Source organism: Meles meles, chromosome 3 (assembly GCF_922984935.1).
Source record: "Meles meles chromosome 3, mMelMel3.1 paternal haplotype, whole genome shotgun sequence".
Classification (NCBI taxonomy): Eukaryota; Metazoa; Chordata; class Mammalia; order Carnivora; family Mustelidae; genus Meles; species Meles meles.
This window is the reverse complement of record NC_060068.1, coordinates 77,262,371-77,278,563: the sequence shown is the minus strand read 5'-3', so window position 1 is coordinate 77,278,563 and position 16,193 is coordinate 77,262,371. Positions and strand designations below refer to the sequence as shown.

Here is a 16,193-nt window from a genome sequence, read left to right as displayed (position 1 = left end):
TGTCTCAGTCCAGAACCAAGCTGTTCACAGTGCTTTCTCTCAGTTGTTCCCTCAGGAATCAACAAACACACTCCTGGGTCTTGGTCCTGCCCCAGGTCCTGGCTCGCTAATTCCTTTCTTTCTTTTTTTTTTTTTTTAAGGTTTTATTTATTTGCTTAGAGAAAGAGAGAGCGCACCAGCAGTGGAGGGGAGGGGCAGAGGGACAGGGAGAAGCAGGCTCCCTTCTGCCCATGTGGGGCTTGATCACAGGACCTGAGATCATGGCCTGAGCCGAAGGCAGGTGTTTGACTGAGCCACCCAAATGCCCCAATTCCCTGCTTTCTTGTTAGTTATTAGGTACCATCAGGTTGCTATTTTCTATACTTTATCTAATTTTCCCATTTGTCTTCAGGAGGACATATTTTCCTTTCAAATGACGTATTCTCTTAGGAAGACAATTTCAGGAAATATTTCACATCCTAAAATACTTTCCAACTTGAGTACTATATATTAAGAAACATCCACCTGAATATTTTTAAATGAAAAAAATCATGCTATAAAGTTCAAGGAATATAATCAACTTCTCTTTTTTATTTTTTTCAGCAGAAATAAAATTGCAAATAGCCATAAAATAGGAAACTTTTCACTAAAATTCATTTTAAGTTAGTGATTAAGTATCTAAAATTTGTATCTTTTTTCCCCCTTAGATTTCCAGCTTGTTTAAAGATTTTAGTGCATTTGAGCTATTGCACTTAGTTCAGATTGATACTTTGGCTTCGTAATCGCAATCTTTTCTTCCTAAATGCTCTTCGGACCTTTTATTCACTATAGCCTAACTTTGAGGCAAAAGTTCTTATTCTAGGGGCGCCTGGGTGGCTCAACGGGTTAAAGCCTCTGCCTTCAGCTCAGGTCATGATCCCAGGGTCCTGGGATCGAACCCCGCATCTGGCTCTCTGCTTAGCTGGGAGCCTGCTTCCTCCTCTCTCTCTCTCTCTGCCTGCTTCTCTGTCTACCTGTAATCTCTATCTGTCAAATAAATAAATCTTAAAAAAAAAAAAAAAGTTCTTATTCTAAGTCTTTCTATCCGTTTTTTATTCTGGATGTTACATTGTTTTACTAATTATGTTCTGTTTCCTTGAGGCATTTAAAGGGGAAAGATGCAATTTCAAAAATACAAAATAAATTTATTCAAGTTTAAGGTTTCAATCTTTCCAGGCAGCATCCAAATTTCCTCAGCTCTTCTTTTTTTTTTTTTTTAAGATTTTATTTATTTGACAGATAGAGATCACAAGTAGGCAGAGAGCAGGCAAGGAGAGGAGGAAGCAGGCTCCCCACTGAGCAGAGCGCCCAATGTGGGGCTCAATCCCAGGACCCTGGGATCACGACCTGAGCTGAAAGCAGAGGCTTTAACCCACTGAGCCACCCAGCCTCCCCAAATTTCCCCAGCTCTTCTTAAATGCCATATTATCAACATGATTTTCATATTCTTCTTGCTATAACTATCCGATTCTCGTGCATCATCTCATCTCTCCAGATTATGATTTGCTTCTTATTCCACCAGGAAGTGTTTTGTCATTGTATAATTTTGATAGCAACAGTGTAGATTCTAGAGCAGAACAAATCACTCAAAATTTTATTCTAAAGTGAAAACCTTCCTGGGAAATCATATCAGTGTCATGAATAATGATCTATCGATTTCACTTGGCAGAGCACCTGAGATTTTATTTTAAAACTGGTATTACTTGCAGATGCTTTCATTTTTTATAGTAAATTTATAATGCACCTAAATAAAAAATCCTATCTTTAGAATTAAGCTTTTTGAAATCCAAAAAATGTTCTTTTCCAGTCTTTTTTTTTTTTTTAAGATTTTATTTATTTATTTATTTATTTGGCAGAGAGAGAGAGAGCGATCACAAGTAGGCAGAGAGGCAGGCAGAGAGAGAGGGGGAAGCAGGCTCCTGGCCGAGCAGAGAGCCCGATGCAGGGCTTGATCCCAGGACTCTGAGACCATGACCCAAGCTGAAGGCAGAGGCTTAACCCATTGAGCCACCCAGGCACCCCTTTTCCCATCATTTTAAAAGTCTCTTTCCAATGGATAATTTTAAATTATTTACTCAGAAGGTACTTTAGTTGTTTTCTTTGAGAATTGTGAGTGTACATACTTGGGGTTTTGTTAGCCAGATATATTTAAGGAAAAGGATGTAAGTATTTAGGGAAATAATATTTCTAAGAGTTATGAGTAAGGCCAGAAATGTGCTTATATGTGAAAGTTCTGAGTCAAAGCACTTAGTAATCGATGAGTGCTAGTTAACAAAGTTCAAGAACACTGTTTACCCAACACATTGTTGGAAATTAGAAAATTTGATAACAACTACTTTAGGTGAAGGTATGAAAAAACAAGTCAAGTTTCATATCCTGCTGGTGGGAAGTTAAATTGATACAATATTTCTGTATGTTAAAATAAAAAATATGCATACCCTATGACTTAGAAGGTACACTTCAGGAATTTACTCTGGCTTAGAGAAGCATTTGTCCATGTGTCAATGGACATAAATGTAAGATCGATTGCAGTATTGTTTATAACAGTGGAAATCTAGTCACAGTGTATATGTTCGACAGTGGAGAACAACTGAATTATCTATGTAGCAGCTTCAAAAGAACACTGAAGATCTGACAAGAAATGATCCTGAATCTTAAGTATAGCATCCCATCAGGTTCCATTGGACCTAATTTCACTTTTTAAATTTCTTAAAGGTCTTTTAAAGAACAAAGAGAAAATTCACATTTTTCTTTAAAGGGGAATAAAATTCTGTTTTGTATTTACCATATGGGTCCATTGGACCCTTTTATAAATCTGACATGTACTTTGGGATCTTTAATGATTTTTATCTTTTCTGTATCTGGAGCATCTTGCTCTTTCATCATTTAAGAATTACTTTGTACTATTTATCAATTAGTTCTACTAAAAAGTCTAAATGTAAGAAAACTAGAGAATGACGATACAAAGGTAAGATAAAAATCACTACCACACCATCCTTCCTTGTTTTAATTGTATTACCCAAAGTGCTGCATCGTTCTTCAGGAAGTTGTAAAAGACTAGAAATAGCACTGTTGTAGTCTAACTACAATAGTTATTATAGCTGCTACAGTTATAATTAATTAATTTCTATTGATGTAATAATTAACTTTCACATATTATAACTGCTGCTTCTACCTTTCATTGAGCCGAGTTGAGAATTCTGAATTTTTAAGTTTTTCACCCATAATAGAAAAGACGAAAAAAGTAAGGAGACATTTCACAATTATTAGATTAATCAAAAAGATGAATACGAAGAGAAAGATAGCAGTGCTCTAGATACTACCGATGATGAAATTTCTTGTATAAACAAAATCTCAGATCGTAAGTGTTCAGGTGACAGTAGCCTAGGTAAATTTTCCCAAGCTTAAGAGCAGTGTGTGAATAATGTATTTCTTTTTTTTTTTTAAGAATTTATTTATTTATTTGACAGAGAGAGAGAGAGATCACAAGTAGGCAGAGAGGCAGGCAGAGAGAGGAGGAAGCAGGCTCCCCACTGAGCAGAGAGCGCGATGCGGGGCTCGATCCCAGGACCCTGGGATCATGACCTGAGCCGAAGGCAGAGGCTTAACCCACTGAGCCACCCAGGCGCCCCTGAATAATGTATTTCTAAGGACAAAATGGAATGTGTTCCTCTCCAGTTAGTTACTCCACAGGCATCACACATCATACAACATTTGCTGACGAGAACCTGAACCATCCTGACATGTAGTGGTTCCTTTGTCTTTTGTGATGTCTGTGCACTAAGGTTTACCTGATACTGTTTGTAGGTGTACAGGTGCTGAAGGCAGAAGATTAAAAGAAAATAGATGTTGTGAAAAAAAAGTATTGATTGGATCGGTTACTCTGATTTGATATTTATAAATATAAAGCTGAAAATGTTTGCATTTGTGGAACAAAAAAGATGGCTGTCCTCTCCTCAACAAAACGATAAGCTTTAAATATTTTTAAAAATCCAAGTATTGCATTTTTGTCTATGCAAGTAGGAGAAGAACCCAAAGTTATGATAAGCTAGAACATTTTAGGAATGTATGGGAATCTAGACTTAATATTTATGAATGACTGCGGTCTAGGTGCATGCATGACAGCTGAGGAGCAGTTAATTACTTTGAGAGTGTGTTGCCCATTCTAAGTATATTGCCTCTAAGACCAGGAAAATGTGCAATAAAAATCTGAGATTTGCTGTTTAAGTTTTCATTAAAATTTGTCTTGGGGTTTTTTTGTTTTGTTTTTACTACCCCTTTGTTGCCACTTCTGCAAATTATTTGTAAAATGACTTGAAAGTATTAAAAAAAAAAGAGTCCATTGGTAAATGGTGAAACCTATTTTTTTAAATATGTATTGAATGTGAAGGGAAAAAATGTAGTTATGGAATAATATATTATAGTATGAACCTGATTTGTTTTGCCGTTTTTGTTTTTGGTTTTTTTTGTTTGTTTTTAAATTTTACTTATTTATTTGACAGACAGAAATCTCAAGTAGGCAGAGAGGCAGGCAGAGAGAGAGGAGGAAGCAGGCTCCCCGCTGAGCAGAGAGCCCGATGCGGGGCTCGATCCCAGGACCCTGAATCATGACCTGAGCCGAAGGCAGAGGATTTAACCCACTGAGCCACCCAGTCGCCCCCGGTTTTGTTTTTTTTAAGATTTTATTTATTTTTTGACAGAGAGAGATCCCAAGTAGGCATAGAGACAGGCGGAGAGAGACAGGGGGAAGCAGGTTCCCCGATGAGCAGAGAGCCCGACGCAGGCCTCGGTCCCAGCACTCTGAGATCATGACCTGTGTCGAAGGCAGAGCCTTAACCCACTAAGCCACCCAGGCACCCTGTTTTGCTGTTTTTTGTTTTTTGTTTTTTTTTTTAAAGAATCACAAATCAGTGCAATGAGTGTGTAAAAACCTAAATGCAGAGAAGAAAGTTGTGAAGGGTAGACACCACACTGATCTCTGGGAAGGAGAATGAGGGGAGGGCAGTGCTCACAGGGGCTTTGAAAAATAAATAAAGCTATAGATAAAACATAAAAATATAAAAGCTTAGAAAGGAAGACCAGTAAGGTAAAAAAAAAAAAAAAAAAAAAAAAATTGTATCAAAAAAAGCAGAAGATACCAAAGACCATAGAAAGATGGTTCACTTAAACAGAATATGAAAATTTAAGGTCTCCAAGTCTAACACATAATATAATTTCTACTAATGTAATAATTAAATCTGGAAATAATTTTCGGTGACTTCCTTTATTATACTTATTACTAAAAATGATTTAAATGGCAATAATCTGAGCTGTAACTTCTAGTAATGAAAATGTTGATCTTAGAGAATAGTAGGGAAAACAAGATCTTGTAAAGTAGACTTCAGCAGTGGAGCTATTGTAAGACTGCTAAACTTTGTGCTTTGAGCACTATTATTACAATAACTGTCCTCCCAATTCTTATTTTATAGTTAAAATTTAGCTTTTATACTCGAAGCCTTATTTTGGGTGTATGTTTACTTAAAGTCTAACATTATTTCTTATGCTAGAACTTAGAGAATTTTTTAAAAGGCAGTTTTCATGCCTAGTAAATTGAAACATGCTTCTTTTGGCAGACCAACTCTGCAGGAGGAGAGGAAAATCGTGATTAAAAATGGTCGGCACCCTGTGATTGACATGTTACTGGGAGAACAGGATCAGTATGTTCCCAACAGTACGAATTTATCAGTAAGTACCACATGATGCCAGTAAACAAATAAAAGGTGATAACACTGGTCCAAATTTTTAAATGCAAAATAAGTATTTTTTAAATTTATTCAGGATTTAAGTTTGGCGTTAAATATAGTAATCTTGGGCTGTAGTTTTATATTCAGCACCAAGTATGGAGTTGGTGTCATTTCCAATGAGAGATTAAATGGAAAGATTTAGCAACTAAACGGTTAGTCTTAATTAGTTATCCTAGGTAACCCCTATACATAGTTTTCATTTATAAATGCCCAAATATGCTAATAGGGTGGACTCATACTGGAGTTTTTGCAAATTTCTAGTAATGTTTAATGCTATATATTTGTCCTGTCTTTCAGTATTTTAAAATGTTCTGCAAAAGAATTGGAGATGCCTCAGCTGATTTTGTTGAGAGAACTTTGTCACACGGGCCAACGTTCTTTCTCTCACAGAACATTAATGATCCTAAAGATTTATTCATTTAACATATACTTACTGTATTCCTGTTTAGTTTCAGGTAGTGAAACAAGTATTAGGACAAAGAGTGGTAAGCAAGACAGAACTATTCCCTGCCTTAAGGTGCTGTGATCAAGCAAGAAGGTAGCCAGGCTATTATAATACACGATGTAGGAAACCACGTTGTCCTGGGAGCATGTAGCAAGGTCAGCCTAACATAGTGTAGAGGGAGCATCCCGGAGGGTTTCTTGGGGATAAGATACTAATTGAAGAGGGAGTCAGTGTAGGCCAGGGAAGTGGAGAGCAGTAAACTGAGTCCAGGAACCAGTGTGGCGGAGGCTGCGAGTGAGGCAGAGCAGGGTGAATTCAGGGAAGTGAAAGATGGTGAGTGATGTGGAGCATGGAGTATAAAGAAGGGTTCAGATACAAGGAAGAGGCCAGTTTGCTCATTGCCATATTAAGGAATTTTGATTTTTTATTTTTTTCCCTAAGGGAATGAGAATACCAGCAACAGAATGTTTGAAGCTCTGAAAAATAGCAAACTTGTGGGATGGAGTGTGCGTGTGTGTGTGCGCACGCGCGCCTGTGCCTCTGTGTATGTGTTACATAGAGTTACATTGTCAAAGATAAAGCCATACGCTAATTGACGTGGTGTAATTGTAGATTTTATTCAGTAATGTAATTGCAGTAGAGAAAAGAGTCCAGTGTGAACTGAACTCAACTTCAGTTGAGGTCACTGGATGTTTTGAAGGGAGAATGAGGGACTAGGGGGAAGGAATGGTGTCGGAGTGGAGGGGTATCTTGCAGATTCAAGGGAGTAGAAATTATAAAAAGCAGGAAAGGGGATTGGTTAATGTGAAACCCCTCTGGGTTTACTGACTGGCATCTGGAGCGTATGCCCTCACACAGGGAGTAGAAGGAAAAGGAGAGTTATCTTCTAGAGTGTTTGTATTTCAGAGATGGCTCGCCTCTTCTAGGTTGTAGAAGAGTTACACCTCAACAGGGCAGAGAAAGGATTTATAACTGTAAGCTTTCTGAAGTCATTGCTTTAAGAGGAAGTTCAGGGGCCTTTGTGCCTGTTGTCAGGTTTTGGCTGGAACAAGCCATAAATTTTCCTGCCAGTCTTGTACTTTTTCAGGTAGGAACTTAAAATGAATTTGGGATCATCCTAAGAACATGGCCATGAGCTGTTAGAAACGATGCTAGTTGATTCTGGATTCTTAGTGGGAGGAGTCAACAAAATCATTTATGTTGAAAGTGTGAGTTTTTATAGGACGAGGCTGAAGCCTAGTGGAGAAGAGGGCTCAAGACTAGAGTTTGGTTAAGGTAAGAGCATCTTTGTCAACATCAAGTGAAATAGTCTGGTGGTGAGATCAGAGAATTAGTATGTAGGGAGGAGCTAAGGGGGAGAGGTCATTGTATCAGAGAATGAATGTCCAACTTTAGGATTTCGGAGGTAGTGCTTTTCTGGAGGCAGCAAGCCCTAGGTATGGCCATGGAAGATCAGTAGCAGAACTGGAGAAGGTCTTTGGAGATGAGGAAATCAAGGAACAGAGTCTGGGAAAAAGTCACCCACATAAATGTTGAAATCATCTTTTCAACAAAATGTTGAAATCAACATCATCTAAGAGAACATCAGCATTTGGAGGGGAAGCTGACGGTGTTCTAGGTGTCAGGGATGGAGACTGGTGACCTGAAAGTTTGTCAATACCTGAAGTGAGGACAAGCAGAGAGGGTGGTCAGGTTCTAAAGAAACACGTAAGAACACGTAAGAAGGAACCTCTGAACTCTGGGATATGTGTGGTAGGAAGTGGCAGAAAGCTCAGCCTCCAAATGAACAATAGCCAGGTTTCAGTTTAAGCCTGTTTAAAAGAAATGATAAGCAAGGATATCAGAAACATAGAAGGAGTTGGGACTTCGGGTCAGTGGGAGAATTGGGATGTAGTGCAGCAGCTAGAAATTAGGTCAGAGAAAGGAAGCCCAGAACAGCAAGGGAGTTGAGGACGTAACAGAGTACTCCCTCTTGGGCTGTGAGCAAGGGTGACAAAGGTGTGCACGTGGTGAATTTGGCCACAGCTGTGGTGAGTGAAAGGAAATGCTTTCAGTTATGCTTAGTTTAATATTACGTTTGGATGCAGTGCATAGATTTGTTGGTAGTATATAACCTGATCCCCAAAGTCTATAAACTTGTTCATTCTCATTAGGGAATTTGTAATTGACTTAATTTATCAAGCCAAGTTAACACTTCTTGATGCTTTATTGACTTTTAAAGGAAGGCTATGTGAACATAAGAATTTCTTTTTGAGTTCTCACAATACCAGTGGGGTATAGCTTTTCTTGAGAAAGTAATATAGTTGCAACATTTAATACCTTGGTTTATATTTTACTTATAAATCACTTGAACATTATTTCCTATTACTGTTCCCATCCCCTAGCATGCCCACCAGCTCAATCCCAAGTATGTTATTCTTGACATTGGTTTTTTTTTTCCTTTGCTTTTTCATTATTTTTTCCCTCTTTTGCTTTCTTTTAAAAATGTATTACACTATTTAATAAAGCAAGATTTGAGAAACTAAACTAGCCTTTTGCCTAATTATAAGAATGTTTTAAGGAAACATTAAACTTTTGTATTTAAATTTTTACAAAATAAATGGAGTGATTTTTTTTCCAGTAGGCACTTCAGAATATTCCAGAATATTCATTTCTTTTACATATGCTTTTTCTAACTTGAGTAGGAGTTGATATAGAACTGTTGCTATGGTGAAGTGCATTCTATTTTACAGGGTATAAATTTATATATAGGGATAGTGTTGAAAAAGAACTTACTATGTAAAACTCAATTTAAAATATTTTATAGGTGTTAATTATAAAATATAGCCTGAAAATAATTTCCTGAAAGTCAAATGACATTGTTGCTTTTGATAATCATGTAATTTTAAGAAATGGTCTTTTGTACATGTGATTATAAGTGTACTTTTCTGGATTCTGTGTTATGTGAACTTATTATAGTCCTTCTGAACAAGCCAACTTTCTGCCTACTTTTCTGCTCCCAGTTTTAAGAATACTCTTCTTTTCACATTTCGTAATCTGGCATTTATTTTGTATTTTTATTAGCATTATTTTATGAATATTTTGTTCTTAGAGATTTTGATACACTTTATGTCAGTATTGTGCTTGAGATCAAATTACACAGAAGAAAGAGACAGAATACCTTCCTAATCTGGTGGGAGATATACCCAATTAAATTAATAGTAATAGAATACTTACAAAGGCCCTGAAGGAACTAACAGATTACATGGTAGAAAAATTGTCTTTAAATGATCAGGCATTTCAAAGTAGAGGATATCCAAATGGTCCCTAAGAGACTAACATTTTCTTGACCTGCTATATATTAGCTTTTCTAGAATGCAAGAATATAGCAAAGGATTAAATAGAGAGGAACTATGAACTCTGAGGTGTTTGGGGGAACACTGGGTTGAGATCCTAATGGGAACGTAGATTGATGGATATGAAAAGACCAGGGAGAGGGGTCTGAGCTGGAGTTACAGATTTTAGAATGATCATGACGTATGCACAGCAGTTTTGATTCTGAATCCGTCAGGGAAATTACATGAACATGTAAAGAAGACTGATGAAAAGGCCCTCTCAGGCACTAACACTGAAGGTGTAGTTTCACTGAAAGTAGGTTTAAACGAAAACTTTTTTTAAAATTTTAAGGCTATATATTAGAGAGTAAGAGTGAGAGAGAGCACAAGCAGGGGGAGCAGCAGAGGGAGAGGGAGAAGCAGGCTCCTCACTAAGCAGGGAGCCCGACAAGGGGACTCAATCCCAGGACCCTGAGATCATGACTTGAGCCGAAGGCAGACGCTTTACCAACTGAGCCACCCAGGTACCCCGAACTTTTAAAGAAACTTTTAAACATATTTACCCTACCTTATTTTCAGAATTTAGAGATATAGTTTAATCTGACGATCATACTTGTTATAATAGTAACCAGTGCTACTGTATATTCCTTTCTATCCTGTGGGACCTGACTCTTTTACATCTTCTAGGAAACCTCAGTTTGACTTGCCCAAGCAGAATTGAAAGGAATACTCTTTTAAGTCCTCTCTTTGTTTCCTTCCCTGATTCACTACATAATCTGAGTGTTTGTAGACTCAGCAGCGTGGGATCTCCCACCTCCATCTTGTCCCTCTCCAGCACATTTCTGCATTCTGCAGCCACAGGGCTTTTCATAACCTGTCCTAACACTCTCCCATTTAAGCATGCTTAAAATTCCAGCCATATAGTTCCCAAGTTATTGTGCTTCTGGGACTTGGCAGATGGTATTCCCTCTGCCTAGAATGTCATCTTTCTCCAAAGCATCCACTCCTGCCTCACACACACCCACAGCCCACCCCACCCCACCCTCTAGCTCCTGCTGTTCTTGAAGTCTTGTCTTGGGTGTCACTGTCTGCACTGAGCCTTTCCTAACCAGTGCTGGGTTTGGGTACCCCATCGCTTACCTGTAACACTCATGTTTCTCCCCATTTTTGTACTTAACCAGTAAATTATAACTGCCTTTGTCTGTGGTTCCCAGTGCACTGTGAGTTTCACAGTAACAGAATGGGCTTTCTCTGCGTTAGTTGTGATCCACTGTCAGTCACAGTTCTCTCATACTTAGCAGGCACCTGATCATATATGGTAAGTAAACAAGAAGTAGCCACAAGCCTTGAACAGTCTTCAAATCTCACTTTAAACTTTGGCCTTTCCTGCCCCCCCCCCCCCCCGACAAGATGTTGTATTTCAGGATGTTATATGGGGAATATCACAATTTACTTACTAATTATACTGTAGAACTAGAAGGGAAAATAGGAATCATTTATTGTAACCATTTCTTCTTACTTATGAAGAAACAAGGTCCAGAAAGAGAGAGTTGACATGCCAAGGCTCAGAAAGAGTTGACATGCCAGAGATTACCCAAGTAGAGTGATCTTGAGCTCTCTCCCAAAACACAACAGTATTCTAGGGCAAGCCAGTGCTTTTCAGTTGTTTTCACTTTGTAGCACACCTTGAAAATGATGAGAATTTGGGGCACCTGGCTAGCTCAGTAGGTAAGCATCTGCTTTCGGCTCGGGTCATGGTCTCAGGGTCCTGAGATTGAGCCCTGTGTCAGGCTCCCTAGCAGGGAGCCTGCTTCTTCCCCACTTCTGCTGCTCCCCCTGCTTGTGCTCATTTGCTCTCTTTGTGTCAAATAAATAAAATCTTTTAAAAAAGAGAGAGAGAAAGAAAGAAAAGAAAAGAAAATGATAGGAGGAGTTTGATGATACACTGGAATGAAAGAAAAAGGAGAAGGTTCCTTGGAGCCAAAGAGGTTGGCTTAGGGTTCTGGCTGCCTCAGCCCCACCTACCACCTTGAGGATTAGGAAGGCGGCTTCTTAGCATCCTTGTAACCCATGAGGTAGACCAAGGCATAGTGTGCCAAGACATCCTGCTTGGGAAACACCACTGCAATCTGCTACCATATCAGGACTCTACTTATTAAACCAAATGACTTTCTAATGGATGGATTTTTGATAGTGACTAAAGTTAGAGTTTGACTTTGTATTTTTTGTTTGTAAAGATTAATTAATTAATTATAAGTACATGTTACTTATTTATTTATATGGGGCTCAATCCCAGGAGCTTAGGATCATGACCTGAGCTGAAGGCAGACACTTAACTGACTAAGCCATCTAGGCACCCCTGTTTTTTGTTTTTAATGTAAATAATATAAATTTCCCTTATTGGAAGAGAGAGTGGGAAAATTGTGGTTGATAGCTTCTCGATTTGTGGAAAGGAAGAAAATGAGTTGACTGTGCAAAGCAGGAAGTTTCCCAGGAAGTACTTGAACCTGGTAGATTTCTGTGGCCCAAGGGAAGTCCACAGCCCAGCTCTTGTGGAGTGGGTCTGGGTGGACACTGGAACCCTGGTCACAGTCCCTTCTCCTGAGATCGAGAAGGGGCTTTAAGCACCTCAGTGCCTGGCCATGTGTGGCATGTGGTCGGTGCTCACATATTGTAACAAATATGAATGATGCTTGAAACTGGTAAAGATGAAGGAGTACAAGAGGGGACCAAGGATCACTAGCTTCCCATTTCCTCCCTTCTCCCAGGCAGAGTCTTCTAGCTACCCCAGAAATGCTTGGTTTGGCTATACAAAAGTAAGACTCATTGTATTTATATCATAAGCTGTTGACTCTTTGTACCTAATTACCAAATAGACTAACAATAATGCTTCCCATAAAAATATATCTGAGTATTAATTTTAATTTAATTCTGTGCCTGGATTATTTGCATAGATTTTGCTATAAATGTATTTTTCACATGGGATGATCATGGGATCACATTGTTAAAAAAATTGAGGAAACACCAATGGCATTTTAACGTTGTTTTTTTGTTACTTCCTTTCCTGGTGCCCATTCCCTCCTGTTTCTGACACAGTGAGATAAAGAAGGATATTTTGTATGATAACTGCTTACTTTTTAAAGTGTTCTGACCTATATTGCTATCTCTGCCCAGAATGTTCCTTCTTCTGTCTTCCTGTCTATAACCCATCTCCATTGATGGAACTCCTACTCATTCCTCATGACCGAAAAGATATTACTGCCTTCTCAGAGCTTTCACCATTACTCTGGACAGAAATAATCTCTTTTATCGTAGCACTTTCTTTGTTCTGTTTTAAAAATCACATACCATTTGTTGGTACACAGAGGTAGTAGGAAAGTTGACTAGAGGCGTAAATTCATATCTTGGTTAGCTGTTATTTTATTATCATCTTGGATAGATCACTGTACTCTTCAGTTTCTTCATCCACAGAATGAGGGGATTAGGTTGAGTAACAACTAGCTCTCTGTGGAATATAAATTGGATAGTATCCAGGCATCAGAAGGATCTGGACCCTTTCCTTAGCATGTCAGCGTACAGTCTGTGCTTCTCTCCAACCTCATTATCCCCCTTTCTGTTTATAGTTCCCCTTGGGTTAAAAGTGCAAGGATTTGGCTAAGAGCTTATCTGGAGGAGGCTTTCACTAGGGAGTTTCTCACTGTAACCTGTTATTGATTGACATTTTCAGGGAATAAAACACTTTGAAACTGCCAAACTTTTTCAGCAGTCTGCAACTATTATAAAAATAGTTCTACCATGAGTCTTTTTTGAAGATCGATGTCAGTATCTGTACCTGTCAAGGAAGGAAACCTTTCTTGTAGAAAATTAACTGATGCCCAAGTCTTTGAAATTAACATGTGATAATTTTATTGTTTCCTTTCATTTTATTTTTGCAGTGCATCTCCTGACTTCAGGGGCATTCTGACTGACCGTAATCACAGTGTACCCAACAACAGACCCAGGGTTGCTGGCCCTGTGCTAGAGCAGCCCTTGTATCTGGCAGTGACTGTGACTGCCTGTCATTGAGCAGGGAGTCCCTGTGAGACATCTGTCAGGGGGATGATCTTCGCTTACCATCCCCGTTCAGCTACTTAGTAGCTCCACATTACTGGGCAAGGTCCTTAAACTCCCCAGGCCTGTTTCCTCTCCTGTAACATGGGAATGTAGTAGTACTTATATGACCCTGTGAGGCCATTGTGAGAACAGAATGAGGTGATGCCTACCCAGTCATTAGCACAGTTACCCGTGGCACGTGCTAGCTGTGATTTTCTTATGATACCTTAATAATTGCCGCCTTGTTTTCATCTCCACTTCTCTTTTTGTTCCACAGAAGACAGCATTCATTGTGGAAATTGATGAGTTATCTCAAAACTTACTGGTTTAGAGTCAGTGTTTGATTCTTGATACAGAATACTAAGATTTTATTGACTGGTGCTGTCACCAGTGACATCACCAGTACTAAGGCAGAAACGTTAAAGATTGAACTCTAGCTTCCCCAAAGGTTTACTCAGGCCAGGCCAGAGGTGCACTCCAGAAACAGTCCCCTTAGTACAATACTTCAGTGTTGGTTTATTGTCATTCATCCATCCATCGATCTGTGTTTTCTTTTCTTTTTTTTTGAGATTTTATTTACTTATTTGGGAGTGAGAGTACAGAGAGAGAGGGTGAAGCAGGCTCCTGCTAACCAGGGAGCCCAATGTGGGGCTCAATCCCAGGACCCTGGGATTGTGACCTGAGCCAAAGCCAGATGTCCACCCAACTGAGCCACCCAAGTGCCCCCTCTGTGTCTTCTTGAGAACTTGCTTTGTGTGCGGCATCATGCTCCTTGCCTGGCACAAGTGTGGACACCGTCTCAACTGTCTAGTTGAATGCATCCCTGGGATATTCGGTAGGCTCCAGAATGGGTAAAAACGTAGTTTTTGCCAGCTCTCAGCTTCTGCCTATTCCGTTGGAATGCTTACTCATCCTCGCTGGTTTTCCAGATAGATTTAATGGGTTTTTCACATCTGGGACCTTCTGATGTGTGGTGCCTCTGATACATAAGACCTGTGCTGGAAGGTAGATGCACACGTGAGATTCTTGATCATTTCCTCACTTACCCTGTCATCTTGGGGACTGTAGAGGAAATGGAGTCACATATTCCTGACTAGTTCTAGAGAGAATGCAGATTTTTTCATCTGTAAGGGTGGTGAATATCCCTGTCATTGTGCCTTTCACCAGTATTTATTTAGTGCCTTCTTTTTGTCAGACCTTGTAGGCAGTGGGGATGAACAGTGGGGATGAATAGTTCCTTTCATGGGAACTTATTTTCCTTTTTTTTTTTTTTTAAGATTTTATTTATTTATTTGACAGAGATCACAAGTAGGCACAGAAGCAGAGAGAGAGGAGGAAGCAGGCTCCCCGCTGAGCAGGGAGGTGGATGCGGGGCTCAGTCCCAGGACTCTGGGATCATGGCTTGAGCCAAAGTCAGAGGCTTTAACCCACTGAGCCACCCAGGCACCCCGGGAACTTACTTTCTAGCAGTGACATTGGTATTAAGTACACAAGAAAATTAGGGAAATTTCAGAGAGGGATAAAAGGTATAAAGAAAAAAATGGGCTAACAGCATAGAGTATGACAGATTAGAGGGGCTTAAGTAGATTGAGTGGTCAGAAAAGGTCTCTCCTGGGAGCTGATGTTTGAGTTTGGACTTGAATGATGGAAAAGATCTAATCTCAGGGAAGAACATCTCAGGTGCAAGGAAGAAGCTATGGAAAGGCCCAAAGGCAGGAATGAGCTTGGCATCTTCTGGCAGGTGGAAGAAGAACATAAATCCACTCAGGCTAGTGCTGGACGTGTGGAGTGGGGGAGGAGATTAGGCCACACAGGCAGGCATGGTCTTTAGGTCATGGTGAGGAGTTGGGGCTTTAGTATTAGAACACTGGGGAGCTATTTGAGGGCTTTTAGCAGGAGACAAATTCTGTTTTAATTTTTAAGACAGTCACTCTGACTGCAATGTAGAGAATGATCTGTGGGCAGAGAAGCAGAGAAACTAGTCAGGACCCGCTGCTGTGGCCCACCAGGATGGTGGCAGTAGAGATGGAGATAAAGAGGTATTTATGCATCTTAGAATACCTCCTGAATCTTCACAGTCTCTTTTTTCCCCATGAGTATTTACTAGAGTGTGCCCAGCATATAATTTATCTTCCACTGCAGGTATAAGTATTAGTGCTTATTAGCAAAGCAACACTTTATAACCTATAGATAGTTGAGTTGAAAACGTTTTACTCCTTAAAATCTTCTGAGTTCTTGTCTGAAATCTTCAGATGCTGGATAGGCCTGGAAAGACCACTTCCACAGAAGGGACCGCATGTCTGACTGAGGTCACTGTGTACCATTTTTCCCAAGTACTTCTTGTAAGTGAATTCCACAGCTTCCCCTCATTGATTCAGTCCAGAGCCACATACTCTCATATGCCTGAATTTGGACATGTTATTGTTCAGAGGGTCATAGAACTTGAGGATGAGAAGCCATTTAATTCAACCCCTTCACGTTAGAATTTAGGAAACGGAGACCTGCAGAGCTCTCTTGACTTGTCAAGAGTACCCTGTCTGA

At 39.5% G+C, this 16,193-nt stretch overlaps 1 protein-coding gene across 1 annotated transcript in view; it reads left to right on the top strand.

Moving 5' to 3' along the window:
* The window catches only part of MSH3 (mutS homolog 3), a 186,014-nt gene that overhangs the window by 125,226 nt on the left and 44,595 nt on the right, over positions 1 to 16,193 (top strand). Inside the window, 1 exon segment of the mRNA XM_045999684.1 lies at positions 5,631 to 5,742. Within this exon segment, the coding sequence (XP_045855640.1) occupies positions 5,631 to 5,742 (112 nt within the window).